We start from the raw sequence: 25,470 nt of genomic DNA, 5'->3' as shown, positions 1-25,470 counted from the left end.
GAGCAGACGGCGCTCTAGCCGCCAGGTCCGCCAGGACTCTTTCGCCCCGCCAGGCCGCGACCCTCGCGCCCCCAGCACACCAGGCCGCAGCTCGTTCCCAACACTTTATTATCGCCGTTCGCGCTCGGACTGCCCCGTGCGGAGCGAGGAGGGAGCGGCCGTGCCGCGGGGACAGGGCCCGGGCCCGGGGAGATGGCGCTGGCGGGGAGGGGGCTCAGCGGGGGCGGGGGGGGGGGGGGGGGGGCGAAGCGGGGCTCTGCAGCACAGCCCCACCGGGCCCGCGGCAAGGGGGCCGCAGGCCGCACTACCCCCTGGCTCCTCCTGGCACGGGGGTCCGCGGGCTGGCAGGGCAGGGCGGGCAGGGCCAGGGGGCAGCCCCAGGCCGCCGTGCCGGAGAGCTGCTCCGCTGCGGCCTCCCTGGCCCGGAGCCGGCGGCTGGAGCCCCCCCGGCCCGGGGGAGCTGCGCAGGGCGCGGGGCGGGGAGGGCGGGGTGAGCGGCTGGGGTACAGAAGTGTTCGGCGTTAAGAGTAGTGTTACACGGGACACCCACCCTCCGCACCCTGCGGCGGGGATCAGTCAAACGAGATAAGCTGTGCCTCTCCGCTGCCCGGCGGCTGCTGCACAGGGGCGGCCACCGGCGGGGGCTGTTGCTGCGGGGGGGCCCCTCCAGCAGGTGCCATCTGGAACAGATAAAGTGGCTTCATCAGCAGACCTGCCGCCCCGGGGCCCCAACCCTGCCGGGGCTGGTGGCACTCACCTGTTGGTAGAGGGGCTGCTGCCCGGGCAGGTAGGACTGCTGGGCTGGCAGGCTGCTCAGTGTGGCTTCCTGCGCCGGCAGGGCAGACAGGAGGCTCTGCAGGAGCGAGGGGGTGGCCGTCAGAGGGGCTGGGGGATGTGGGGCAGCCACAGGGCAGAGGTGGAGGCCCACAGCCTTCAGCCTGCCTCCACAGGATCGCAGAATGGTCAGGGTGGGAAGGGACCACTGGAGATCACCCATTCCAACCCCTGGCTAAAGCAGGTTCACCCACAGCAGGTTGCAGTGTTGCATCCAGGCAGGTTTTGAATGCCTCCAGAGAAGGAGACTCTTCCCCACCCCTGGCAGTGCACGCCTTGAAAGGCTCCACGGTCTGAAGACCGCTCGCACCTCATCCCCCCCAGCACCCAAGAAGGGGCCTGTGTAGCAGGGGGTGCTCACCTGCATGCCATAGGGCTGGTAGCCCATGGAGACTGACTGGCTGCCCATGTAGCCCATAGCACCCGACTGGGGGGCCTGAGAGATGGCTGGGATGCTCTGCGACTGCGAGGCTGCGCTCTGGGGAGGAGAGGCCAGTGAGAGGTGGTGCAGGCAGTGATGGTTTGTCTCAAACCAATGCCCCGGCACCACTCTCCCCACTCCACTGGAACCAGGGTGTCTTCCTCCCTCTGCACCACGGGAAGCCCCGAACTGGCTCTGGCTCTGGCCCCAGCCCCAACCCACTCCCACAGCGAGAGCAGCAGCAGAGCCAGAGATCTGGGACCACCCAGCCCTTTCTCCCTCCCGCTCAGAAATTCCATTGCCGAGATGGAGTGAGTTGCACCAAGCCCTGCAGAACGCCACAGCCAGCCACGAGCTGCTCTGCCCTCGCTTGCCTGGTAGCCCTGTGTTGGAGTTGGCTGGTAGGATGAGTACGCCGGGGTGGTGGTGGGCACCGCCTGTCCCTGCTGAGCCGCCTGCCCACTGCCTGTTCCCGGCTGGTACATGTAAGCGTTCACCATGCTGGGATCTGGGGTGGAGAGGTCAGAGATAGAAGCAACCACCTTGCCCTCAGCTCCCACCCACGTGGGAGCAACTGGGTGACGTACCTGTTCCCGTGACGGGCATTGCGGTGTATGGCCCCGTGCCCCCTTGTGCTGCCTGGTTCATATATACACTGTGCATGGGAGAGCCCTCCACGGAGCCAGCCGGGCTGAAGGTGCCAGGGAAGCTGGTGGGCCCGGAGGGCTGGTAGATCACCCCACTGGCTGCGGGCATGGCCTGGAGCTGTTGAGGGAAGAAAAGCAAGCTTTAGGCCACATCCCCTGGGACCTGGCAGGATGGTCTCTGGCCCAGCAGCCGCACCTGGGCATAAGGCAGTGAAAAAGCTGGCATCTGGGCTCTCATCTGGATGGTCTGCTTCTGCTGTTCCAGGCGCATCTGCCTCTCCTTCTCCTGCTCCTGGAGTCGCTGGATGGCCAGCTGACGCTGCATTTCCAGGTACTCCTGTGGGAAGAGGGCCATGACAACTAGAAGCCAGGACACCACAGCATCCGCTCCTGACAGGGCAGCTGCCCCTGCCAGTCCTGGGCTGGCCCAAGGTGCAGGCAGGCCTGCTGGCTGACGTGGACCCAGATACCCTGGAAATGCTTCCCTGCCTCACCTGCTTCTTCTGCCTCATGATCTCCAGCTTCTGGGCCAGCTGGATCTGGCGCTGGCGCTCTGCCTCCTCTGCTGCACGACGCAGCTTCTCCTGATGCTCCTCCCGCAGCGCGTTCAGAGCCCCACGTGCATCCCGGATCTGAGCCAGTTTGTCCTGCAGGCCTTCATAGTACACTGGGGAGGGAAAAGCCAGTCTCAGGGACCCTCTCAGGCCACAGCAGTCGGACCACCTCTCCCTGCACACTGGCTTCTCTCCAGAGAGACCGTGTCACGGGAATGCCAAACCCTGGCCCTGGGGAAAGCCCTGGCAGTCAACCGCTCCTCCCCACGCCCACAGCTGGGCAGCTCCCACATACGCCTGCGCTCATCCAGCTGGTTGAGCAGCTCCAGCAGCTGGGGGTGCATGTTGTTGATGGACTGGAAGAGGGACAATACAGCAGAGTCATTGGTGATGCTGCGGCCCCGCATGTGGTTGCTCTTCATGCGGTTGACAAACGTGGTGACTGCATTCTGCAGTGCCTTCAGGAACTGCTCGTGGTTCTCCTCAGACTCGCCGTTCTGGTATTGCTGCTGGAAGGACAGGGAAACCAGTCAGCCTCAACTCTCCCATGCTGTGAGCCACCAGCAAGCCTGCAGAACTGCGTGTCAGGGCCAAGGGAAGCATTTGTGCACTTCTCACCCCTCAGAAGCTGCCATAGTGCCAGGCCCCCTCTTACCTCAACAACACCAAGTGGGGCAGGGTGGGCTTCCCCAGGCTGAGCGGCTGGCTCTGTGAGGGACAGAGGTGCTGATGGGGTGGGGCTCTTGCGAACTTCCTCTTGTTTCTTCTCCCAGTAGTTGCGGTTCAGGTACCGAGCCAGCTGCCAGAAAGAGCAGGAAGATGAGCATCACAGCCCCGCGGGGAGTGAGCCTGTGCCATGGACTAGTAAGGCCTGAATCCTTACCTCTGGGTCAATGTCCTCAGCCAAGGGAGCAGAGGAATTCTGGAAAAAGACAAACAGGGAAATCTGGTTCAGAGAAACCAGAGACCCACAGCTCGCACACAGACGTGATGCTCAGACCTGGTTACACACAACCACCAGTGCCGAGCATCAGCAAGAGCCTGAAAGGGGACAGCCCTCTCCTTCAGCCAAACACATGCTGCAGCTACTGGAAGCAGCAGAGGTACCTAAATGCCAGCTGAGTACAGACCTTCTTGCTGAAAATGCAGCAGTGCTGTGAAAGAGCAAGGGATTGAACGAGACAAATCTCTCAGAACAGGGATTAAATCTGACGCGGAAGACTCAGGCTAGGAAACTGGCCTGTGTCCAGCCACTTCGTGTTCAGGGGCTCCCATGAACGTACCACAGATGGGGAATAGAGCGTGCTGACTGGGGGAGCTGATGACGTGACAGGTGTGGGCTCAGCCTTCGGGTACATGGAGTAGGTAGTTTTCTGCCTCTGCAAGAGGAAAAAAACAGTCAACTCAGGGACTGTCCAGACCCCTCTAAATCACCCAGTCAGCAACAGCCTGGGTGGATGAGGTTCCTAGCAACGGCCAGGCATGGCCGGCAGACCCAGCCTCACACTTTGTGTGGTTCCCGCAGGCCAGCATGCCCAGGGCTTGCAGCTTGGGCACAGCCTGCTTCCAAGATCCGCAACTGCAACGCAGCATGTGCCTGGCTCCACTTCCACCCTCTCATTCCACAGGCCCTGCAACTTGCTCACATCAGGGCAGGCCTAGAGATCTGTTACTGCAGAGCAAGGAGATGCCCAGCACATCTGGGCTGTACGGCAACAACCATTCCCAGATGCCAGGCAGGGCACAAACCATTCTCTCCTTCTCCTCAGCCTCTGACTGAGACAAGGCAATAGCTAGTTGGAGCTCTTCCTCCTCCTGCAGAGCTGTCTCATCACGCTTTGGGGGAAGCTGCAAGTGGAATGATGATGAGGTGGTCAGTAAAGGGCTTAACAAGCTGGTCAGGATCACTGGATCACCTACAGGGCAGCCACTCACCTGGGACTGCTGAGAGAGGGGGCTGGTCAGGTACTCAGGGGGCAGTTCAGAGGTGGCAGCAGCTTTACCCTCAGCTTTCCTGTAGTCAGAAAGAGGTGACAGTGCAGATTGAATGCTCCTTCCTCCGCACTGGAGCCCCAGCTCTGCACAACACTACAGCTGTAAACCCCATTCCCAGGAAGAAAGGGAACCCAGCTCAGCCTGCGCAGCTTGGGAAACCCTAGCTCAGGTCTGCAGAAAGGTGGCTCCACACCAAGCTTTCTCCCCTCACAGTCCCAGCTGTTGGAGGCAAAGAAACACACCACAAAGGGTACTGACTTGTTGAGATGCTCGTAACAGGGCTCGCACACTCTCACTTCCTTCTCAATCCCAAACTTGGGGATGGTGGAATACTTGGAGGAGCACTTGCCACAGAATATCTGCCCACAGGCCCTGCAATGATGCTGCAAAGGATGGGAGACATCAGTGCGGTAGCAAGACACTTCTTCACCATTAGACAGCATCTCTCAGACACTCCTGATGTTTCCCTGCCAGTGGCCAGGGAACACAGCCCAGCACCAACACACTTCCATGCAGGCTCAGCGGGACGTGCAGGACCAGGGAATCCAGAGGGGCAGCAGTGGCACCCACCTTCCGTGTCACAACGCCAAACTGCACTCGACATCTGTGACACTCCTCAGCATCGACCCAGTCTGGAGCCTGTCAGGGTTAAGGAAAACTGCATAAGAAGGGGAAAAGATGACTCAAGGAGAGTCTCCACAGAGCCTTTCAGGAGCTCCTACAGCTAACCAAGGTATTCTTATGAATGGGGGAGACTGGAAGCATTTGCAGCTCAACAGGAACTATGAATTTCCACAAGTTATTTCCACTCACATTCCTAGAGACTGTGACGCTTTCCTAGTCAGCAAGAGATTTTCTAGGAACATATCTGCACAGCAATCACTTTAGCAATGCCCTGCTGCCATGTTCAGACTGCCATGCTGGGGGAAGGCCACCAAAGTAGGGTAAGATGTCTCTTATAGATACACAGAGAGAACTCCCTGTCCCGGTCAGTTCTCCCCCTCCATGTGGTAGTTTTAGGTTAACTTGCTGTGCACCACCCCAAAACTGCCCACATGACAGCTGGGAGCAGTATGTACCCAGTAAGGCCACTAATCTGCATGAAATGGAAGAATGCAAGAATGGAAGGCTCAGTAGGAAGGGGACAGGAGATGGAAGGTCTGTCCTGCAGTGCTGACTCCCTCCCCACTACCAGAGCTCACCCTTTCAGCAGCAAACATGGCATCGCTCTCTTTGAATTCCGGGAACACGTGACCTGTGGGAGAAGTGACAGTGTCCTGTGTGAAAGGGCTCCTCCGGCACCAGAAGGCCATGGTGCCTACAGTCTCGTGCCACAGGTCTCAGCCACACTCATATCCAGCTCAGCTCACCTACCCTGACCATTATCTTACTCTGACATAACTAGCAACAATCTTCCTGCTGCAGGAGGCCAGAGGCCAGTGCTCACACAGTCTGGCTCTCAGCCACGCTCTCAAATCACAGAATGGTTGGGGTTGGAAGGGACCTCTGGAGATCATCTAGTCCAAGCCCCCCTGCTAAAGCAGGTTCACCTACAGCAGGTTGCACAGAATTGCATCCAGTTGGGTTTTGAATGCCTCCAGAGCAGGAGACTCCACGACTTCTCTGGGCAGCCTGTTCCAGTGCTCTGTGTCACCCTCAAAGAAAAGAAGTGTTTCCTTACATTCAGATGGAACTTCCTGTGCTGCAGGTTGTGCCCTTTGCCCCTGGTCCTGTCGCTGGGCACCACTGCAAAGAGCTTGGCCCCATCCTCTTGACACTTGCCCTTAAGATATTTGTATAAAGTGACAAGATCCCCTCTCAGTCTTCTGCAGGCTAAACAGGCCCAGCTCCCTCAGCCTTTCCTCATGAGGGAGGTTCTCTGGTCCCCTCACCATCTTCATGGCCCTAATGGGGACATGCCCCATTGATTTCCCTTATACACCTGTAAGGGACATCAGGGCCCCTTGGATAAGGCTTATTTCTCAAGACCTTGAGCTGATGATGGGGGAAGAAAAGGCCGCTGCGTGGGCAGGCAGGGCTCTGAGGCCCATCCCCTATGAACAGCAAGAGCGTGGCAACACCAGCTCGGTGGGTGATGGAGACCTCCAGGCTTTCCCACTGCCCGTGGAGGTTCTGCTGCAGAGAAAAGCAGAGACAGCGCTGCCATCCCAGGACAAGAGAGAAAGTGCCATGCTGACACTGTCAGAAAGCAGGAGCATGGACCCATCCCGGGAGGACTAATGAAAGGCTGGGAGGAAGGAACCACCCTGCTGTAAATTCCTTCCCAAAGGACACGCTGATTTGCTGCCAGTTTCCTGAAGAACATTTGCAGCTCCTGCTTTTCAGGTCTCACTGCCAACCCTTAGCTGCTAGCAGGGCTGGAGGCCCACAGCAAGGCAGCCCCCAGTCCTGGGACAACAGGGCTGTCCTCTCTCTGCAGCAGGATTCAGTCACTCCAAGAAGTTCATTGGGTATCGGGCACCAAGAAAAAGTTCAGTATTGTAAGTCCAGATTTTGCTGATGCCAGGCAGGGTCCTGACACCCATTCCTGCTCCTGCAAGGCTCCTCCAGAGCACAGCTGCTCGGCCAATTGTCCACCCACCTTTTCCCACAGAGTCCTCACCTTCAACCTTCATTATCTGATAGGTGTCCTGCACCACCTTGTACTTGGGCTCATTGCGGAAGGCATGAGCCCAGGCCTGGATAAGGTACAGGATCTTACTGCGGACACTTGTCTCCACTTGTCTCTGTGCAGAAAGGGAGGAGAAAAAAAAAATCTGAGAAAAAAATCCCGAAACCCCAAGGATGGTGTGAATCCCCTAGAAGAGAAGCCAGAAATACCATTCAGGGGAAGAGAAACTTTAGAGCACTTGTGCAAGGTAAGAGCTGTCAGAAAGCTGCCATAAGGACAATTCACAACAAGGATGACATACTCCTTCAGCTTCCCCACTTCCGCCCTCCAGCACAAACAAGAAAACTTCCTTCAGAGCAGCATGGAGAAACTCAAAAAGGGGTGTGGTTATGATGCTTTGAGAAAACACCCACAAAGACTTGCACAGCTGCTCCCCAGGGCAAACACAAACACTGCACAACATCTTTGTTCACCTCCTCACAAGAGTTGCTTGTTCTGCACTTGTAAAACTGTGGGACCTACAGCTATCCAGCTGGGCAGAACAGCAACAGTCTGCCTCACCCGAGGACTGACAGGGCACCACAAGCTCACAGCCGGAGGGTGTTGGTGCCAGACTGTCAACACCTCCAGCCCAGGAATACCCAACACTACTCAGGATGTGACACAGTACAGACAGCTGGGAAGCCTGCCCTTTGGAGGCAGGGGTGGTTGTATCACAGTTCAAGGAGGTGGAGGAAACTTGGCAAGCCTGTTCAGATCCCAGCCAGCCTCCGAGAGCAACCCTGTCATCAGCTGACCAAATCATCACACATTCACATGACTGGCTGCTCCAGAAATCCCCCAGGAAGCAGAGGAGCATTGTCAAGCTCCAGTTTCAGCCAAGAGCTCAGCCCACACAGCATGGCTTACTGACAGTTCCTGGAGCTCCCAAATTCTAGAAGATCTGGCAAAATCCTGCATTCCACACGTCACAACCCTGAACCTCATCAGAACTAAGACCATCTTACCAGCACTAGGCATTCACAAGCAACAAAGTTCCATGTGTAGGAGGAGAATGGATCTGTGGCAGTTATGAAACTACCAAGGCAAACTGGAGAGAACCACAAAATCTCTGGATCTGATCTCCTCAGCGCTTGGAATAGCTGCACCTAGTCATCACATTACGACAGCACTCCTATCTGAACAGAAGATCCTGCATGGAGACTGAAGCCAGCCCTAACAGGAAGGTCACAGGAGAGAGACACCCTACTACAGTGTACAAGATGATGGGACTCGCACAGCTTGTTCACCAAATAATCTGGGTCATCTGGTTGTCTACTTCTGGCAGAAGACAGAGGCTGTAAGGAAGGAACAGCACTGCTCTAACAAGCTCTTGTCTGGGCATTGCTGTTCTGGGGCTGGGAGCTGGAGGCAGAAGTTCCGATTTCCACTTCAGTTGTGGAAGTGTCCAGAGCAAGGACTTACAGAGCTCTTACAGGTATGTTATATCAAACCTGCAAGTGATAGCTTCTGGCAACAGCTTGTCAGTGAAAACAGCCAGGTTTACATCCTGCAAAGCTCCTCAAACAATTCCACAGGCCAATGAAATAGCCATGATAACGGGGAAGCTTCTGCCAGTTTTTACCTGGTGCTCTACCTTCCTGTGTGTGTCTCGCTGTGCTATGGGAAGGCGATTTGCCTCACTGCTGCTTAGGTCCTTGGTAAAACTGCCAGACCGTCACCTCTCTTTTTCCTTTGCTGTCTCAAGCCAAGCAAAGCGTTGCACCCAAGAGCATTTACCATGAAATGGTCTAGGCCTTTGCAGCGTATTCCTACCCCACTTCACAATACAGCCAAACGTGACCTCTGCTCTCACAACATCTTCTCTCCCTCACAGGCACTCCTTAGTTCCCTACGCTCCTTCACATCATGCAATACAGTTTGCTCTTTTCTGAAACACATTTCCCAACACCTTCCCTTCTGCTCTTTACGCAGAGGGAACGAAAGAGAGGACACAATGCATTTTCTCCTTCTGCTGCTTCTTTTCCAACCTCATTCAAAATCAGTAGTAAACCAAGATATATTTACCTTGAGTATTTCCTTCAGTTCCTCCATAGTCTGTTTATTGGCCACCTCATCATGGACTGTTTGGCCACAGTTTTTAACCACCGACTCCATGACCTACAAAGGGCAAAGGACACCGTTAGCCCACCACCATCTTCCTTCTCTGTGGCCTGTGGTGAGTCCTAGCACACGTTACAGGTCACTGCAGCCAGCACACCAAGATGGGGGCACTATTAAAGCTCTGAGTTGCATTAGGGCAGTGTCAGTCAAGCCAGAGAAGTCCACATCGCCATGCTGGAGAATAAGCTACCCTTCAACTTCATGGTGGCCTTTGTACCTCTTCTATGTGGAGACAGACCCCCAGGGACAGTATCTCAACTTCCAGCTTTGTATATTCCTAACACTGAGGTGGAATTAAAGAATGAAGACCATGGGCTGCTGATCGGTCACAAAACCTCTCTGCTAGAGCCAGGAGGAGGCAAACTCCAAGCTGCAACTCCGATGCTCCATAGGCAGGGAACACTGTGCAGACTGCGCAGCCCAGAAGGCAGGTTTATAAAAGATGGGAAGTTCCCTGGCCTGTGAGCCAGGCCCCTGCAGTGCTCACGGTTTAGGCTGACGTTACCTCCAGTGCGTAGAGTGCCACGTGGGGATTCTTATCATTGACTTTCTTCTTGATAGCGTTGACAGCATATTTTGCTCTGGGTAAGGAAAGAGAGTACACGTCCTCAGGTAATCAAGAATCCCAGGGGAGATTCCAGCTGCTGCTGAACGCCTGCCAACCCCCACCCTAACAAAAGGTAGAGTTAGCTCATGGTCTACGCGATTCCCCCAAGGCAACCCCCCCCCCCCAAGGGAAGAGAAGGAATGAGCACATTCAAGCTTCAGTTTCTCTGAGGATTTCAGGCCAGAGGTAACCTGCAACTCCTGAGGTCAGGGAAGTATGTCAGCATATCTGGTGGCACCATACTGCCTTTCCAACATTTTTCTGAAAGGCAGTAACAAGATGCATGCTACTGCAGGCTGACCAGTCTGAGACTCTCATGCTTCACCTTGTGAAGCCAAGGAGGGCTGTGCTTATAGTGCATCCAACAGCCAAAGAGCACTTACTGGGTATCTCCCTGACGGATCATGTCACAGATCTGCAGGATAGATTCCCAGTCTGTCTCCAGCAGAAGCTGGCTCGTAGCCTTATCTGCAAGGAACGAAACCATTAGGCTGCTTTAGGCAGTACTGCATATCTCGGCTCTGCTCCACCGCTGCCGATGTGCTCCCGGGACAGCTCCCACAGACTCCGGCGATGCCCCAGACGCGAGCACTCGAGGATAAAAATCCCGATTTTTCGCGGAACGCGCCAGCTCTTCCCCTTCCGACACCCCAGGGCACCCGGTAATCTCGGACCCGCCGCCCCGGTTCCTGCGGGCCGCGGGCCCCGTACCGCCCGCCCGGGCAGCACTGAGCCTCGGTACCGGCCCGGACAGCGCTGCGCGCGCCGGCGACACGCAGCCCCGGGCCCGCCCGGCCGCCCAGGCTGAGGGCTGCGGCCCCCGGCCACGCCGAGAGGCAGCGTCCCCCAGCCCAGCCCCCGCCCCACCCGCCGCGCCGAGGCGAGGCCGCGGCCGGTACCGAGGAGCCGCTCGAAGGTGCCGCCGCCGCGCCCCATGGCGTCCCGCCACCGCCGTCGCCGCCGGCCTGGCCTGGCCCACCGCCCCTCCGCGGAGCGCTTCCGCTTCCGGCTTCCGGCGCGGGGAGGGCTCCTTCCGGCGGGCCGGGCCGCGGCGGGATGGCGGCGGCGGGGAAGCCCGTGCCCACGTGCCTGCTGCTGGGGGCGGCGGGTGGCGGCAAGAGCCTCCTGGCCAGGCGGCTCCGCCATATCCAGCGGGGCAGGGGGCCCGGCGGGGCGGGGGGGTCTGGGGGTGGGCGTCTGGCCCGAGGGGGCCCGGCGGGGCGGGGGGCCCGGGCGGGCAGCGGCCCTGTCCCCTTCCCCTTCCCAGGTACCGTCGTGTCCTTAACCCGCGGCACAGCTGAGCGTCGAGGAGGCGGCTGCGGAGCTGGGCGAGCCCCCGGCCACACAGCCCACGGTAGGCAGAGCTCGGCGGGGGCCGTGAGGCAGCCGGCAGCCCCGGGGCGGCCGAAGGGCTCTGTGGCACGCCCGTACCGAGCCCCTGTCCCGGCAGGTGGGCACCAACCTGACCGACCTGCGGCTGCCGCGGAGGGTGACGGTGCGGGAGCTGGGCGGCTGCATGGGCCCCATCTGGCCCAGCTACTACGGCGAGTGCAGCGCTCTCCTGGTGAGCGGCGGCACCGGGACCCCACACCCGGGCGGCAGCTGAGGGGGGCCCCGGGGCTGCGCTGCAGCCGCCCTGTCCCGAGCCACAGCCTCGAGGGACAAACCCGGCCGGGCAGGACATGTGTGCAGGGAAAGGGGCACCCCGTGGCTGGGGTGGGGGCTGCCCCAGCTCTGCTGCAGGGAGTCGGGCCCCTCGGTTTCGCCCCGGTTGTGCGATTTCCCTCCTCTGTGCCCTGATCGGGCACAGGGCACCCTCGGGCACACCCGCACCGCTGCTCTCCCTTCTCCTCCAGTTCGTGGTTGATGCCGCTAACCCCACCCAGGTGTCATCGTCCTGCATCCAGCTGCTGTCCATCCTCTCTGCAGCACAGCTCGCCTCTGTGCCGGTGCTGGTCCTCTTCAATAAGATGTGAGGAGGGGGCTCAGCCTGGAGGGTGGGGGCATGCTGAGGGGCTGCAGTGGCTCCCGCATTGCTTCCATTGGGTGATGCCCAAGGAAGTCTGCTGCATCCTGGGGAGCAGCAGCTGGCCCCCCCAGGCTGGCTGGGCCTGTGGAGACCCCCCAAGCCGGGGGCTGGGCCAGGCAGGAGAGCCATTGCAGTAGCCTAACACAGCCCCCCCCCCTCCTCCCAACTGCAGTGACCTGCCCTGCTACATGTCACGGGTGGAGATGAAGTCGCTGTTCCGCATGCAGGACATCATCTCCTGGGCCACACAGCCCATCACGATATTGGAGACCAGCGCCCGTGATGGCACTGGTTTGGCTGACGTCCTGCAGTGGCTTCGGGCCACGCTTGGAGATCCCCGCTGACCCAACCCTGCCTGGTTGTCTGTGGCAGCCCAGGCAAGTCTTGTCACCAAAGGAGGTGGCCAGTGAACAGCTGCCCAATGTGGGGCTGGGCGCGGGGCCCACATGGTGTCACAGGCCGGTGGCAGATAGAAGCCCTGTGGGACTTCACAGTAAAACTTCCACGGTACTGTCCAGATTGGTGGCTGCCCTGTGCTTGGATGGAAACCCCAGCCTTTCAGGGAAGGGATGAGCAGGAGCCTCAGAGGCCAGACTGTACTGGCACCTCTAGGGACAGGGGGGGTGGTCATGGGGCTCAGGGGGGCTGTAGCAGTGCCTGGACTGGGCTAGGCAGGACTGGGGCTGGTGATGCCTCCTGGCTTGGAAGCCAAGTGCAAGTGGGGCTCCTGACAGCAGCTTTTGCCTCATCTGCCTCGTGCCAGCCAAGGCACAGCAGGGTGACCTGGGGGAAGACAGTGGGGGGCCTGGGTGGGTGTCAGGAGCTGGGGCAGGCTGTGCTGCAGGGGTGCCTCGGTCAGGGACATCTCATGAAGTGCAGCACTGTGCAGCTGCTCTCTGGCAATTGCTTAGGTTTGAAGCACGGCTGGGTCCGCACAGAGAACCTGGCCCGCGCCTGCACCAACAACCCATGCCTGTCCACACCGATAGGCCACACTGGCAGCCCAGCCCGGCGCCCAGCTGGCTGGCAGCTCCTCCCCTGGCGGCACGAGTGCCAAGTCAGAGGGTTACTTGTGGCTGCCTGGGCCAGGCGCAGGCTGCAACGCAACCCTCTCTGGCTCTGTTGTGCCACAGGGGCACAAACGGCTTTCCAGGGCCAGGCCTCCTGCCAGCGTGCCGTGGTGGAAAGCAGCTCTCGGTGCTGGGGGCTGTAGCCACGGCACAATGGTGAGTGGCTCCCAGGGCCAGGTGCCATGAGATGGCAATAGTCCTCACTCCTTCGGCATGGGCTGAGCTGGGCTCTTCCCGGGGCAGCCCATCGGCAGTGTGGAGAAGCCCTAGCACACACTGCCGAGTCACCACCCCTAACAAACACTGACGATAGCATGCCAAACCTGCTTGCCCGCTTCCAGCCCAACTGGTCCAGGCACAGGCGGGGAGCTCTCCTGAACAGCTACACTTTAATGGGCCATGTCAGCCTGCAGTGGGGGAGACAGAGCCTTCAGGTTCCTCTGCCCAGCTCGGCACTGTGCTGGTTTCTCCAAGCCTGTCCCGCTGGCAAGTGCAGTGTGCTGTAGGGCTGCTGGGCTGGGGCAGGCTGGGTGGCCTCGTTCGTGGGGAAGGTTATCAGCCAGCAGTATCTCGGTGAGCCAGGCACTGAGCTGGAGCTGGGTCGGTGCTGGCAGCTCCCAGCTCTGGCCTTGCTGCTCCTGGGGAGCACAAAGGGGGCTTCAGGTTCTCTCCAGCTGGAAAAGCTTCACTGTCCCCAAGGACTTCTGAAAATGGCCTAAAGCTGTTGTCAGCACTGGCTGGGGCGTTCACAGAAGGGAGCGTTGTTCTCTGCTAACAGTAACCACCCACGGTGAAGGGCTGTGCTGGCAAGCCAGCCCCGCACAGAACCATGCCCTGGGACGTGACAGCAGTCCTGGCCCTGGTCCTGCTGCGCCTGTCATGTCCCAAGCAGCTGCAGGCAGTGGGAGCATCCCCATGGAGCTTCTGGACAGCGTGCCTCAACGGATCCTTGACCCCTGCAGTCTGGAGCAAAGGATCTTCCCCAGCACCCCACAGTCCTGCTGATCCAACACCACGCTGTGATGGCTCAGAAAGCTGGATATGGTCCCTGGCTGTGAGCCGTCCTGTCCTGTTTCTTCCTTGGGCATCTGACACTAAGAGGGCAGATGCAGTCCTTGAGACCCCCAAGTGTCTGCTGCCAGGGGCAGACAGCACTGCCCCATGCTGAAAGGGGAGTGGAGGCTCTCTAATGCTCCATGCCCCTCCTGTTCCCTGTCCCAGTCCTGCCCCCGTCCCCTTCCTTGTCCCTGTGCTGGCTCTGCTGGCAGCAGTGCCATGCCTGCGCCACAGTAGCGCCAGGGATCCAGCATCCCCTGGGACAGACCAGGTACTGGGGCAGCCCAGCCATCTCCCCACCACGCTCATCCCTGCATCCCCAGCCGCTGGCTGAGCAGATGAGAGCGAGAAGTGAGACGCCTGGCTCACCCCATCATCTCCTGCACCTTCCTGCTCCCGGGCACGTGACATTCTGCTGCAGCAGGGCTGGTCCTGGCAGTGCCACTCCCGCCAGCCCAGCTCCAGCAGGGAGCAATGTCCATGCACCCTGCCAAGCTCTGAGCACCCTGGCAGCCCCCTCTCCCCTTCATGCATGCCTCACCTGGCACTCAGGCGTGTCTCCCTCTCTGCTCATAAATGGAGTGAAGCTTCCGAATGAGAAATACTTTATCTTCTCCTTCCTGCAACAGCAAAGACATTGCAGTGAGCAGCTGTGGGATGTGTTCTTGCCTGTCCAAGGTCAAAGCGCTGTTGGGGCTAAAGCCTGAATCCAGCAATCCCGAGGCTGGACCAGGGAGTGGAGCAGCTGGGACTGCCAGGATGGGCCAGCCAGGGGCAGCAGGCAGAGCTCACGCACGTTGGCAATCTGCTCCTTCAGCAGGCGCATGATCCTCTGCTGGCCTCTCACCACCTGGATGTTGAAGTAGGTCACAGCTCTGCAATAACAGGCAGGATGGGATGGTGGCAGCTAGGGTGGGAAGCTGGGGGATGCTGTGCTCCCGGCATCAGGCCAGGGCACAGGGCTCTGAAGTGACACCCCTGTTCCCAGCACCCTGCTTGGGGCTGTGACAGCAGGACCCTCAAGGCATGGGGTCGAGGGTTCAGGCTCAGGTCTATACTCACAGCAGGACCCCAGACACAAAGAACAGGAGGAAGGGGTTCTCCACCAGGTGCTGGAGGACCCAGGCGAGCCAGGTAATGTTTGGGTTGGACTTCTCCAGCACTTGCACCCAGGTCTTCCCTGACTTGTAGATTGTTTCCAGCCCCTGGAAGGGACCACAGGTTTCTGACGGCTGAACCCTGGGTAGACAGACCGATGGGGCAGTCAGAGGGATGGGCAGCCCAGCAGCCCCTGGGCCCAGGGTACTGCCTGGCCCCAGAGATCCAGCCCTCTGGGCACAAAGCCTTGCCTGCCCCACCCATCCCCAGTGGCTGGATGAGGGGGTCCTCCTCTTGTCCTGCATCAGGAACACCGGGAACAGCTAGCAGAATTAGGCACAGGCCAACCGCTGCTACACTCTGTGCAATGACCAGCAGCTGGGCAGCATCACCCTGCCTGGGGCACCACTGCACAGCCCTCCTCGCCATGCAGCCAGCGGTTCTGTGCCCCGAGCCGTGCTCTGGCAGGTACTCACGACCAGATGGTGTAGGAGAGGAAGATGGCTGCACCCAGGAAGGATGGGAAGCACAGCAGCGTGATGAAGATGGTGCTCATGTGAGATGCTTGCCAGGGCTTGCTGGGGGACTGGCAGTTCTGCATCAGGCTGGTCTGCAGACAGGGAGCAGATTCCTGCATGCCGCCTTTCTCCTGGGAAGCAGCCCCCACCCTCCTGTCCCATCCCTCCCATCCACCCGGAGCTGATGAGCTTGGGGACACCCTGTCCCCACACCTCTTCCCTCCCACAAGGACAGCACCACGCTTTGCACAGTGCAGCACCTCTGCTGTGGCAGGGCGCAGCATGCCCACAGGGCTGCCCGTCACCGGGATGCATGGGGAGCTGCAGGGTAGGGGTGGGCCACTCATACCTTTTTGATATAGAACAGCAGCAGCAGCTTCAGTGTCTGCACGGCTGGCAGGAGTGGTGCAAAGAGAACACCCAGCCTGGGAGAGAAGGGGGAAGACGAGGTCATCCCAGGTCTGAGCCCTGCAGGAGCCTGCGGTAGGCAGAGCTGGGGGAAGTGGCAGGGCACCAACACCAGCTGTGCTCAGGCTTTTGGAAAGCAAAAAGCAAATGCCTGATGCCCTGTGCCAGGTTTGCTGTGCAGCCTGGGCTGGGGCTGGGCAGTGGCTGAGATGTCCCCAACCCCTGGGGTGGTTGTTGCAGCTCCCAGGTGTGTTGTGAGTGGGAACGCAGCAGCACACACAGGGGTCCCCTCCCTGGGCAGGGGGGCTGCAAGGCCAGGGGCTGCAGAAAGGCAGCGATGGAGGTGGCAAAGCAGGGGTCTAGCAGCCAAGCAGACAGGCTGGAGGGGATCAGCTCCCCTTGGAGCAGCAAGTGCCATTATGGTCTGGAAAAACAAACGGCTGCACGTACACCTGAGTCTGCTCCTTCCCCAGAGCTTTGGAGGGGACTAGCTGGGTGGGGAACACTGGACTGGTGCTGGGATGCTCTGCTGCTGATCCCCCCGTGCCTCTCACCATGCTGCCAAAGCCAGACCTCCTGGGCGAGCATGTGGGTTGTGGCTGTAACGTGCCAGGAGGCACTGTGACTGCCAGGCCACCCATCTCCCTCATCCCACCCACGCAGGGCTGGGTGTGGCAGGGGTCCTCCCACAACCCTGCTCAGAGAAACATGCAGCTCCCCGTGCCTGGTCCCCGCCAGCACCTGGGAACCGTGAGGCATTTGCCAGCAGAGGAACGAGCCATGACAGGTAGGAGACCTCTCACCAGGTCAGGGTCTGCCCGTAGATCAGCTCCAGCACGTTTCGGGCAATGTCAAACTCGGGTCTCTGCTTCCTCTTCAGCCTCTTCTCCAAGATCAACCTGGGAAGGAAGCACAGCTCTGCTCCAATGCTGCTGCTGAGGGGGGGCACTTGGCACCCCATCTTCCCCCTCAGATGGTGGCAGAGCCTGGCGCACCAGGGCAGCACCATCCGGGCAGCGGAGAGCTGAGGCCGTGCTGGGGATGCCATGCTGGTGGGGGGACACCTCCTGGGGCATGTTACCTCCAGACCAGCTCCCCGAAGAGCATGTCCAGCAGGGTGAATATGAAGTCCATCACCACAAAGCGATACAGGTCCTGCCCCACACATGTCTCCCAGCACTGGGGAGACAAGTAAAGGTGGCACAGAATCACAGAATGGGTTGGGTTGAGAGGCACCTTACCTAGTCCCAAACCCTGTGCCATGGGCAGAGACACTTTCCATTAGACCAGGTTGCTTCAAGCCCCATCCAGTCTGGCCTTGAACCCTCCCAGGGATGGGGCATCCACAGCTTCTCTGGGCAATGTGTGCCAGTGCCTCACAGCGAAGAATTTTTTCCTTATATCTGATCTAAATGTACCCTCTTTCAGCTTAAAGCCATCTCCCCTTGTCCTATCACTACACACCCTTTAGGTCCCCCCAGAGCTTTCTCTTCTCCAGGCTGAACAACTCCGCCTCTCTCAGCCTGTCTCCATAGAAGAGATGCTCCAGCCCTCTGAGCATCTTGGCCTGCTCTGGACTCGCTCCAACAGGTCCATGTTCTCGTTTTGGGAGCCCCAGAGCTGAACACAGTACTGCAGGGGGGGGTCTCATGAGAGCAGAGGGGGGGACCTGCTGGCTCTGCTGCTTTGGATGCAGCCCAGGATACAGTTGGCTTTCTGGGCTGCAAGCACACGTTGCCGGGTCAGGTTGAGCTTCCTGTCAACAACCACCCCAAAAGTCCTTCTCAGGGCTGCTCTCAATCCATTCTCTTCCTAGCATGCATTTGTGCTTGGAATTGCCCTGACCCTGTGCAGTACCTTGCACTTGGCTGTGTGGAACTTCATGAGGTTGTCACAGGACCACCTTTTGAGCCTGTCATGGCATTCAGCAGGCAACAACGTCTCTCCTCCCCCACGACTTTCCTGTGGACCCCATGGGGTGTAGGGGCTGTGGGACCTTTTCCTCCTCTGCATCCCTTTCCCCAGCCACCCAACATCTGGGGTGCTCCTGGCTGGCTGGTGCCCCCCTCTCCCCAGCAAAGGAGCAGATGGTGCCTGCAGTGCTGTCTGGCAGACCCCCAGCTGTCAGACCCTTTCCACTGCTGCCCACTGGTGCCATGACCACAGCCTTGGCTTTGCTCCATGCTCCCTGGGCAAGGGATGTGGATGGCATGGCCCAGCCAGCTCATGCCGGTGCTGCGTGTTCCTCGCACTGAGCCATGCAGAGCCCAGCCCCAGCATGGCAGTGCTGACCTCCTCCATCGAGCAGACAACTTTCCGGCTGAGCCACTGGTAGCAGAGCAGACCGAGGACCACCATCTTCAGAATGAGGTTCCTGGGGAGCAGGAGCAGGGCCAGGAGCCCCTGAGCCCTGGGGACAGAGGGGCTGACCCCATGGATGGGGTGTCTGGCCCCAAAGCCTCTCCCCACACTGCAGCTGGGGGTGTAGGACATTCCCTCGACCCCAGCCAGCCTACCTGCAGATTGCCACATAGACCTGTGCCACAGGGGAGTCCTGCTTCTCCCACATCGCCAGCAAGTTGTACAGGTGGGGCATCAGCATGTTGAGGAGAGACACCACAAGGGGCAGGACCAGCAGGATGGCTTCCTTCTGCTGCTTGCTGCTGCCTCGTGCTTGTTGATTCTGCTGAACCTGTTGAGTGGGTACCAGGGTGAGCACATGGCTGCTGTACCCGGCACCCTCAGGGAGGGCAGCAAACGCTGAGGCCAGGGGAGGAGCTGCAGTGGGGCTGCCCCTACCCCCCGGGGCTGCTCTGGTCAACCTCCCCATACCCCAGCCCCTCAGCAGCAGGGCAGGAGATCCCAAGGGGCAGCACTCACCACGTGCATGTGCTCTGAGAAGTAGAACACAGCCAGCACGCAGCCCAGCACAGTGCTCAGCGAGAGGGCCCAGGCCAGGAGAAGCACAGCGGAGTGCCTCAGGCGCTGGCAGAGGCTCAGGGAGTGGGAGTGGGACCGCTGCTCTGCGAGCAGCTCCTGCAAGAAAGCAGTGCCGGTGCTGCTGTGCATGCTCCAGGTCCAGAGCAAGGGTTTGTCCCACTGCACCGAGATGGGACCCCAGAGGGCTGATGGAAAAAGCGCTGGTGCAAGGTTGGTGTCAGGGCATATTTGCAGCTGCAGGGCTCCCCTGTGCAGTGGGGAGGAGAGGGGTGCTGAGCCCTGGGGTCTGGACTGGCTCTTGTGAATGCCTTCACCTGCCCACTGCATGGTGCAGGGGCCAGCTCCGGCCAAGGTCCTCACCTTCAGCTGTGTGCAGATGTTCTCACACTGCAGCTTCACCGAGCGCTTCTGGATTACCTTGAAGTCCCAGGCACAGAAGACTTTGACAGCCAGGTCCCCCGTGGAGCTGCCCACACGGTAGCTCTCCCCAAAGGAGTGGGACATGCTGCAGTGATGGGGAGGGTATCAGGGGGTGCCTAGGAGCTGAGCAATGGGGGGGACGACTGGCAGAGCCAGAGGTGCTGCTGACCCACCTGTACACTAGCAGGATGCAGGTGATGAGGAAGCAGACCCCAATGCTGAACACGTAGGCCAGAGGCATGTTGTATGGGAGTGGAGGGGCTGTGAGAGGGCATGCACTGCTATTGGGGCTGGAGGTGCAGGGGTTGTTGAGGGTGGCATTGCTGTAGTAGCCATAGTAGAGCAGTGAGTGAGTGAAGTAGCCCTGTGGGAAAGTGCACAATGGGGCCCACAGTGATCTTGCCGGCGCCCATGGCTCCATGCCCAGCCTAGCACATCTGTGTCAGCCGCTGGAACATAGAGCCCTGGGCTGGGACAGCACCAGGCACCCCCTTCTGCACCCACAGCATGGTGGTCCCAGGGACCTGGCTGTGCGAGGGCAGGATCCGGGGCATTGCCATGGCAGGGGATGTAGGGCAGGAACCAGGGCATCACTGTGGTGGGGATGCAGGGCTGGGCCCCAGGCTTGGAGCTCCTGGTCCAGTGCTGTGCTGGCACTGGTGTGCTGACAGTGCTTACCGCTCCTGTGAGAAGCTCGAGGCTGGTGAAGGGCTGGGGGCTGGCTGAGGCAGGGGGATATGCAGCCTGCAGGGCTACCACGAAGACCAGGAGGATGAGGAATGAGATGATGTTGAACACAAGGAGTGTCTTGAGGAAGAGGAAGTAGGAGAGGACACTGGAGCCAAAGCGTCCACTGATCTGCTTCAGGGCATAGTGCCAGGGCTGCACAGCAGCGAGCAGGGAGAGGAGCCTGTACCAGAGGCCTCGGCAGCACTGGGGAGAGAGAGCCTGGGAGAGCACCAGCGCCAGAGCCTGTACCAGAGCCCCCGACAGCTGATGTGCAGACCCGTGCCCCAGACTTACAAGGACAACGTAGTCCTTGGACCATCCACAGGGAGAGAAGGAGGCCCGGTGCTGGGTGCACTGCCGCAGGAGGCCCCTCTGCCCGCTCAGCTCCTGCCTGCCCAGCAGAGAGGGATGTTGGAGGGTGGAACAGTCCGGGCACGGCTCTGGCTGTGGGAACCCTGCCTGGCTGAGACCAGTGGGAAGGGACCTACCGGAGGGTGCGTTTCTCTGCCAGGCTGAGGGGCACGGTCAGCAGCATGTGGCCACGCTGGCTGGGCGAGAGGCTCAGCAGCTCTTTCACCAGCAGGCTCTGCTTGTCTGGGAGCACAAAGGGCTCAGTGGGATGCAGCCAGCCAGGACACAGCATGCCTGTCCCAAACACAGTGCGGGGACAGTGCCTGACACTGCCTGCTCCTGCTCCCAGGGGACCCTCACCTTCCAGTGTGGCCCTGGCAGGGTCAGTCTCCAGGTCGTACTGCCGAAGGCTGGGCCGTGCCGCATGGCAGAGCTGCTGCAGCGGCGGGCGGCTGCTCCGGCGCCGCAGCCGGGCCGTGCGGTTGTAGTACTTGGAAATGATGGCCCCGCGGCTGCGCCCTGCGGGTGAGAACAGGGCAGGGGTTGGGTGCTCCCACGAGAGCAAGGCAGATAGGAGAGCTCTCCCGAGCGGCTCCTGGGCCTGGGGAAGGGCAGCTGGCAGCTACCGATGGTGCGGCTGGGCATATTGGCGAGGATCCGCAGGGAAGCGGAGGAGTAGCTGAGGTGCTGCTCGCCCTGCTCAGGCTCCAGGCAGGCTGTGGCACAGGCGTCTGGGGGAGCCAGGAGGGCTGGGTGCTCTGGCAGAGGGAAGGCAGGACGCAAAGCAGTGAGAACTGGAGTGCCCATGGCTCCAGTCCCTGCAGCCCCGCTCCAGCGTGCGCTCCTCCAGAGCATCCCCTTCTCCAGGGACGCTCTCTGTGTCCACAGGGGCAGGTCTACCCTGCTGCCTGTACTGCCAAAGGTGTCAGCGGGCTCCTGTATGTGCTTTGGCTGCAGCCTCAGCACAGGCTCTAGCTGGCCCAGGCAGGGTGTGGGACAGGAGATGGCCCTGGGCACACATGCTGTCCCTGTCCCACCCCACCTGCAGCCACAGTGCTTCACCTCTGCCCCTTGCCTGCATCTCCAGCTCCAGACCCGCCTCCACCAAGCTGCTCTGCTCCTGGATGAGTTGGTGGAAGGAGGTGTGCAGGGCTCCCTCGTTGTCCGGGCTTGGCTCCTGCCTGCAAGGACAGACTCACTCCCCTAGGGCTGCGCTAGGCACCGGGGCCCGGGTGATAGAGCCGCGGCAAAGCCCCAGTGCCAGCCCGAAGCCCACCTGGGCCTCCCTGCGGCTTGAGGGCTGCTGCCCCCCGCGGCGAAACCCCAGCCTCATGCCACTGGGGCTGCAGCATCCTGGGGGCCGTGCATGCGGGGGCACGGCACGGCCAGCAGCAGGGCAGACCCACACTCACCCATCGCTCTCGGTGTCCTCGGGGACGTGAAGGGCAAAGCAGGGCGGCTGGGACATCGTGCTGGGGCCGAGCGCTCCCTCCAACCGGCCACCGTGCCACAGGGAGTAGGCGTCAGCCGTGGACCCTCCGGGCACCCCGACTCCCCCAGGGCCCACGGGGTGCTGCCCACCGTCGGGGCGGGGACGCCAGGGGCTGCGGGTCTACACCCGGCACCAAGCCCGGGACTAACGGCGAGGCCCCAGCGGCCGGGCGCTGCGGGGCAGGAAGGAAGCGCGGGCGGATGGGGGCGCGGCGCCGGCTGCGAGCGGGTCCTGCCCGCGCTGGGGGGGGGGGGGGGGCCGCTAACCGGGGCCGGGCGGGGACGGAGCCGTTCCGCGGCACCGGCAGGTCCCGCAGCCCCGGGCTGGGTGAGGTCGCCCCTTCCCGGCCCTGCGGCAGCCCCGAGGGGCTCGAAGTGGCCCCGGGAGCAGGGAGACACCGGGGAGGAGACCTCTGCGTGTCCCCCCGCCAGCGCCGCCCGGGGCCACGCGCCCGGCTCCCAACGGCCTGCTCCCTCCTCCCCTCCCTCGTCCTCCTCCGCCGCCCCGCGACTACAGCTGCTCCGGGCAGGCGACGGCCCGGCGGGACTCCCGGCCCGGCCCCCACCACCCCGGGGCTCGCCCGCCCGCCCGCCCAGGTACTGAGAACCGACAGAGCCACGTCCCGGGACTCCCACCGCCTCCACCCGCTCCTGGCACCGGGCAAGCGCTGCGGCTCGGCGCGGGTGCGGGGCCTGTCCCCGGCCCCCAGCGGGACGGGCGGGGAGCACCGAGCACCGACCCCTCCCCGCCCCCCCCCCGCCCCGCCCCGCCTCGCCTCGCCTTCCTGCCGCCTCCCGGTGCCGGGCGAGGGGCGACGGCAGCGAACCCCGTAGAATCCCCCCTTCCCCTCCGGTCGCGCTCACCGGGACCTGCCGCAGGCCGGGCCGTGGGGCTGCGACCCGCGGGCTCCGGGGCTGGACCTGACCCGTCCCACGGCGCTGCCCGGAGCACCACAGCCACCGCACCGGGGGGAGCGGGGTGGCTGTCGGCCTCCCCCTCTGCGGGGCAACGGCGGCACCGGAGGGGCGCGAGCAGGGGTCGGCGCTGCGTTCTAGCCCGGGCGGGGCGGCCCCGGTCCCGCCGGCCTGAGCCAGCCCCGCTCCGCCCCGGCAGGAGGGACCGCCCGGCCCGGCCCGCTCCGGGGCGGTGCCGCGCAGGAGCAGCGGGGTGCGCGACGGCGCGTCCGACGCGATGGAGGGTGGCAGCGGCGGCGCGTACGGGGCGGCCAAGGCCGGCGGGGCATTCGACCTGGGCCGCTTCGTGCAGCAGCCGCAGGTCCTGGCGCGGATCGTCAGCGCGGTGAGTCGGGCCGGGCCAAGCGAGCTGCGCGGGGCTGCAGCGGGCCCCGGCCTGGGCCTGGCCTTCCCCTCCGTTCTGCCCGCCCGGCCCACCCAGCAGCTCGGCTCCGCTGAGCCCGGCCCCGGGCGGTGCCGCCCGCCGGGCGCAGGCAACCCTAGAAGGGGCCCCACCGGCCCGGTGCCGCCCGCCGGACACCCGCTCCCGCCCCTGCAGGTCTTCGCCCTGGTCGTCTTCTCCTGCCTGGTCGGGGAGGGCTATACCAACATCCCCAGCTCCTCGCAGCTCTTCTGCATCTTCAACCACAACGAGGACGCCTGCCGCTACGGCATCGGCATCAGCATCCTCGCCCTCCTCGCCTGCATCTTCTTCTTCATGGTGGACATCTACTTCCCCCAGATCAGCAACACCACTGACCGCAAGTACCTGGTCCTGGCAGATCTCGGCTTCTCAGGTACCAGCGGTTGCAGGGCAGGGCTGCACCGTCTGCAGCTGCTACAATGGCTGCCTTTGTCCCGTGACGTGGCTGCCGGTGCCTGGTGAAGGGCGTTGCTCCTGCCTGGCACACTGCCTGCAGGCCACTTGCTGCCAGCTGAAAACCCTCCAGGCCGGGTGCCTACACTGGTGTCTGGCCCCCCCACCGAGGGCAGCAGGACCTGCCCTGGGGACCAGCTGGGAGCAGCAGGTCGCAGCCCTCACGCCACCTTCCTCCTGCAGGCCTCTGGACGTTCCTGTGGTTCATTGGCTTTTGTTTCTTGACCAACCAGTGGGCCTGGACGCAAGCCAAGGACGTGTACGTAGGGGCTGACTCGGCCCGCGCTGCCATCACCTTCAGCTTCTTCTCCATCTTCACCTGGGTGAGTGAAGCCACAGTGGCACCCAGCCTGGCCCTGCCCAGCTCTGGAGGGAGCGTGGAGGGGTTCCCAGGGCAGCCCTGACATGGCCGGTCCCCTTGTCTCTCTAGGGCCTCCTGATCGCCTTCGCTTACAAAAGGTACAAAATGGGGGTGGAGGACTTTGCTCACAACTATGTCGACCCCACCCCAGAAGTTTCGACTCCCTACTCCAGCTACCCCAACATCAGCCACGAGAGCTACCAGCAGCCACCTTTCACCCACACGGCAGAAGCCCCAGAGGGTTACCAGCCCCCACCGGTGTACTGAGCCCCTGCCCAGTGCCCCGGCAGGGACGGCTGTACCAGTGCAATTCTCTTCTGTCGGGTGGGAAGGGAAGGATCAGTGACTGGAAGGGGGAAGGTGGGGTGGGAGGGTGGCAGCTGCTTTGTGTGAAGGCCACCAGGTCTTGGTGCTGGGGCGCACAGGAGGGGCCTGGTTCTGGTGGTGGAGCTGAGCTCTCTGCTACTGGGATCCAAAAGCCTGGTGTGTGGTGGGTGCTTCAGCACGTAGCGGGTGATTTGCAACTGCTGAGTGCAGCCCTGTGGCTTTGGAGAGGGTAGGGGTGCAGGGCTGGCCTCAGTGAGGCTGAGCTCCAGGCCTGGCCATTGCGCCCTTGGGGAAGCAGCGGGCTGGGAGGGTGGTTTGTGCTCCCCAGCTCTGTCCTGTCCTGGTATCAGTGCCTTTCCAGCCCCGCCAGCTGCAACCCTTCCAGTGGCAGCTCTTGCTGCCATAGCACAGCCAGGTGGTCCAGCTCCTGCCTGCTGCAGGTTGCCCGTGCCTTCCTCCCTCAGCTGCTGCTGGGTGAGCTTGATGCCAAAGCCATCTTCTGACTATAAACTCCTGTGCTGCGCCTTCCCACAGCCTGCACTTGAGCTGCTGGTGCTTGGATGACACGGTTTGGGATCCACGGGAGCAGCAAGTGCTGCGATCTCTCAGCAGGGCTATAGCTGCTCCAGCTGCCTGAGGAAGGTTCCAGAGTGCTTTCCCTGCAACTTAGTACTCCTCGCTTGCACTAGCCTCTGCAGAAGCGAGGCCACCATCCCCCATCCTGCCCACTGCTCTCAGCGGCACCTCTTGCAGCCCATGCTCCCGGGTGACCCCGGCTGCCTGTGCAGGCTGGCTGACTCAGGTTGTGTTTGCTGCTGCACCTGTCATGAAGCTCTTCCCAGCAGCTGTGTGTGGTATGTGAGCTGTTGCTGCTGGGGCTGGTGTTCAGATAGTTCCTTGTCACCATAGAGATGGAATAAACTTTTTCACCTAGCCTCCATGTGCCTTTTGTCTTCGGGAAAGCAAAATGGGGTTCCTCCTCTCTCCC

General features: G+C 61.5%; 4 protein-coding genes across 8 annotated transcripts; 2 read left to right on the top strand and 2 right to left on the bottom strand.

Moving 5' to 3' along the window:
• Window positions 1–91: 91 nt before the first annotated feature.
• Window positions 92–10,848, bottom strand: HGS (hepatocyte growth factor-regulated tyrosine kinase substrate). Of its 2 annotated transcripts, none has more exons than XM_040582257.1 (21): window positions 10,753–10,848; window positions 10,237–10,321; window positions 9,752–9,827; window positions 9,151–9,243; window positions 7,075–7,198; window positions 5,654–5,706; window positions 5,022–5,090; window positions 4,710–4,834; window positions 4,392–4,470; window positions 4,206–4,304; window positions 3,740–3,835; window positions 3,340–3,378; window positions 3,112–3,255; window positions 2,752–2,965; window positions 2,397–2,569; window positions 2,099–2,239; window positions 1,843–2,020; window positions 1,630–1,763; window positions 1,196–1,312; window positions 758–853; window positions 92–680 (listed from the first exon to the last, which is right to left on the bottom strand). In XM_040582257.1, exons 1-21 carry the CDS (start codon window positions 10,787–10,789, stop codon window positions 573–575), a joined length of 2,280 nt encoding a protein of 759 aa, XP_040438191.1. In that variant the 5' UTR covers window positions 10,790–10,848; the 3' UTR covers window positions 92–572. The 2 variants fall into 2 exon arrangements, with proteins under 2 accessions (XP_040438191.1, XP_040438192.1); XM_040582258.1 differs by having other exon boundaries at window positions 2,752–2,962.
• A 42-nt stretch (window positions 10,849–10,890) lies between these two features.
• On the top strand, window positions 10,891–12,397 carry ARL16 (ADP ribosylation factor like GTPase 16). Its single transcript, XM_040582256.1, has 5 exons — window positions 10,891–10,997; window positions 11,149–11,207; window positions 11,304–11,417; window positions 11,710–11,825; window positions 12,055–12,397. Exons 1-5 carry the CDS (start codon window positions 10,910–10,912, stop codon window positions 12,224–12,226), a joined length of 549 nt encoding a protein of 182 aa, XP_040438190.1. The 5' UTR covers window positions 10,891–10,909; the 3' UTR covers window positions 12,227–12,397.
• A 1,040-nt stretch (window positions 12,398–13,437) lies between these two features.
• TMC6 (transmembrane channel like 6) lies at window positions 13,438–23,034 on the bottom strand. Of its 4 annotated transcripts, none has more exons than XM_040582251.1 (22): window positions 22,828–23,034; window positions 21,885–22,136; window positions 21,535–21,653; window positions 21,099–21,230; window positions 20,833–20,991; window positions 20,610–20,715; window positions 20,416–20,512; window positions 20,071–20,340; window positions 19,566–19,756; window positions 19,333–19,477; window positions 18,913–19,068; window positions 18,549–18,724; window positions 18,325–18,406; window positions 17,890–17,994; window positions 17,114–17,211; window positions 16,836–16,931; window positions 15,974–16,049; window positions 15,583–15,716; window positions 15,071–15,247; window positions 14,805–14,883; window positions 14,550–14,628; window positions 13,438–14,046 (listed from the first exon to the last, which is right to left on the bottom strand). In XM_040582251.1, the coding sequence occupies exons 2-21, from the start codon at window positions 21,938–21,940 to the stop codon at window positions 14,557–14,559; spliced, it is 2,526 nt and encodes an 841-aa protein (XP_040438185.1). In that variant the 5' UTR covers window positions 21,941–22,136; window positions 22,828–23,034; the 3' UTR covers window positions 13,438–14,046; window positions 14,550–14,556. The 4 variants fall into 4 exon arrangements, with proteins under 4 accessions (XP_040438185.1, XP_040438184.1, XP_040438186.1 ...); XM_040582250.1 differs by lacking the exon at window positions 17,890–17,994 and adding an exon at window positions 16,483–16,605; XM_040582252.1 differs by lacking the exon at window positions 17,890–17,994 and having other exon boundaries at window positions 22,828–23,031.
• A 55-nt stretch (window positions 23,035–23,089) lies between these two features.
• Window positions 23,090–25,415, top strand: SYNGR2 (synaptogyrin 2). The gene is made up of 4 exons (XM_040582255.1): window positions 23,090–23,263; window positions 23,477–23,714; window positions 23,978–24,117; window positions 24,225–25,415. The coding sequence occupies exons 1-4, from the start codon at window positions 23,156–23,158 to the stop codon at window positions 24,420–24,422; spliced, it is 684 nt and encodes a 227-aa protein (XP_040438189.1). The 5' UTR covers window positions 23,090–23,155; the 3' UTR covers window positions 24,423–25,415.
• The last annotated feature ends 55 nt before the right edge of the window (window positions 25,416–25,470 follow it).

The sequence above is a fragment of the Falco naumanni genome, chromosome 1 (assembly GCF_017639655.2).
Source record: "Falco naumanni isolate bFalNau1 chromosome 1, bFalNau1.pat, whole genome shotgun sequence".
Lineage (NCBI taxonomy): Eukaryota > Metazoa > Chordata > Aves > Falconiformes > Falconidae > Falco > Falco naumanni.
The sequence above is the reverse complement of the archived record's forward strand: the minus strand, read 5'-3'. Positions and strand labels throughout refer to the sequence as shown.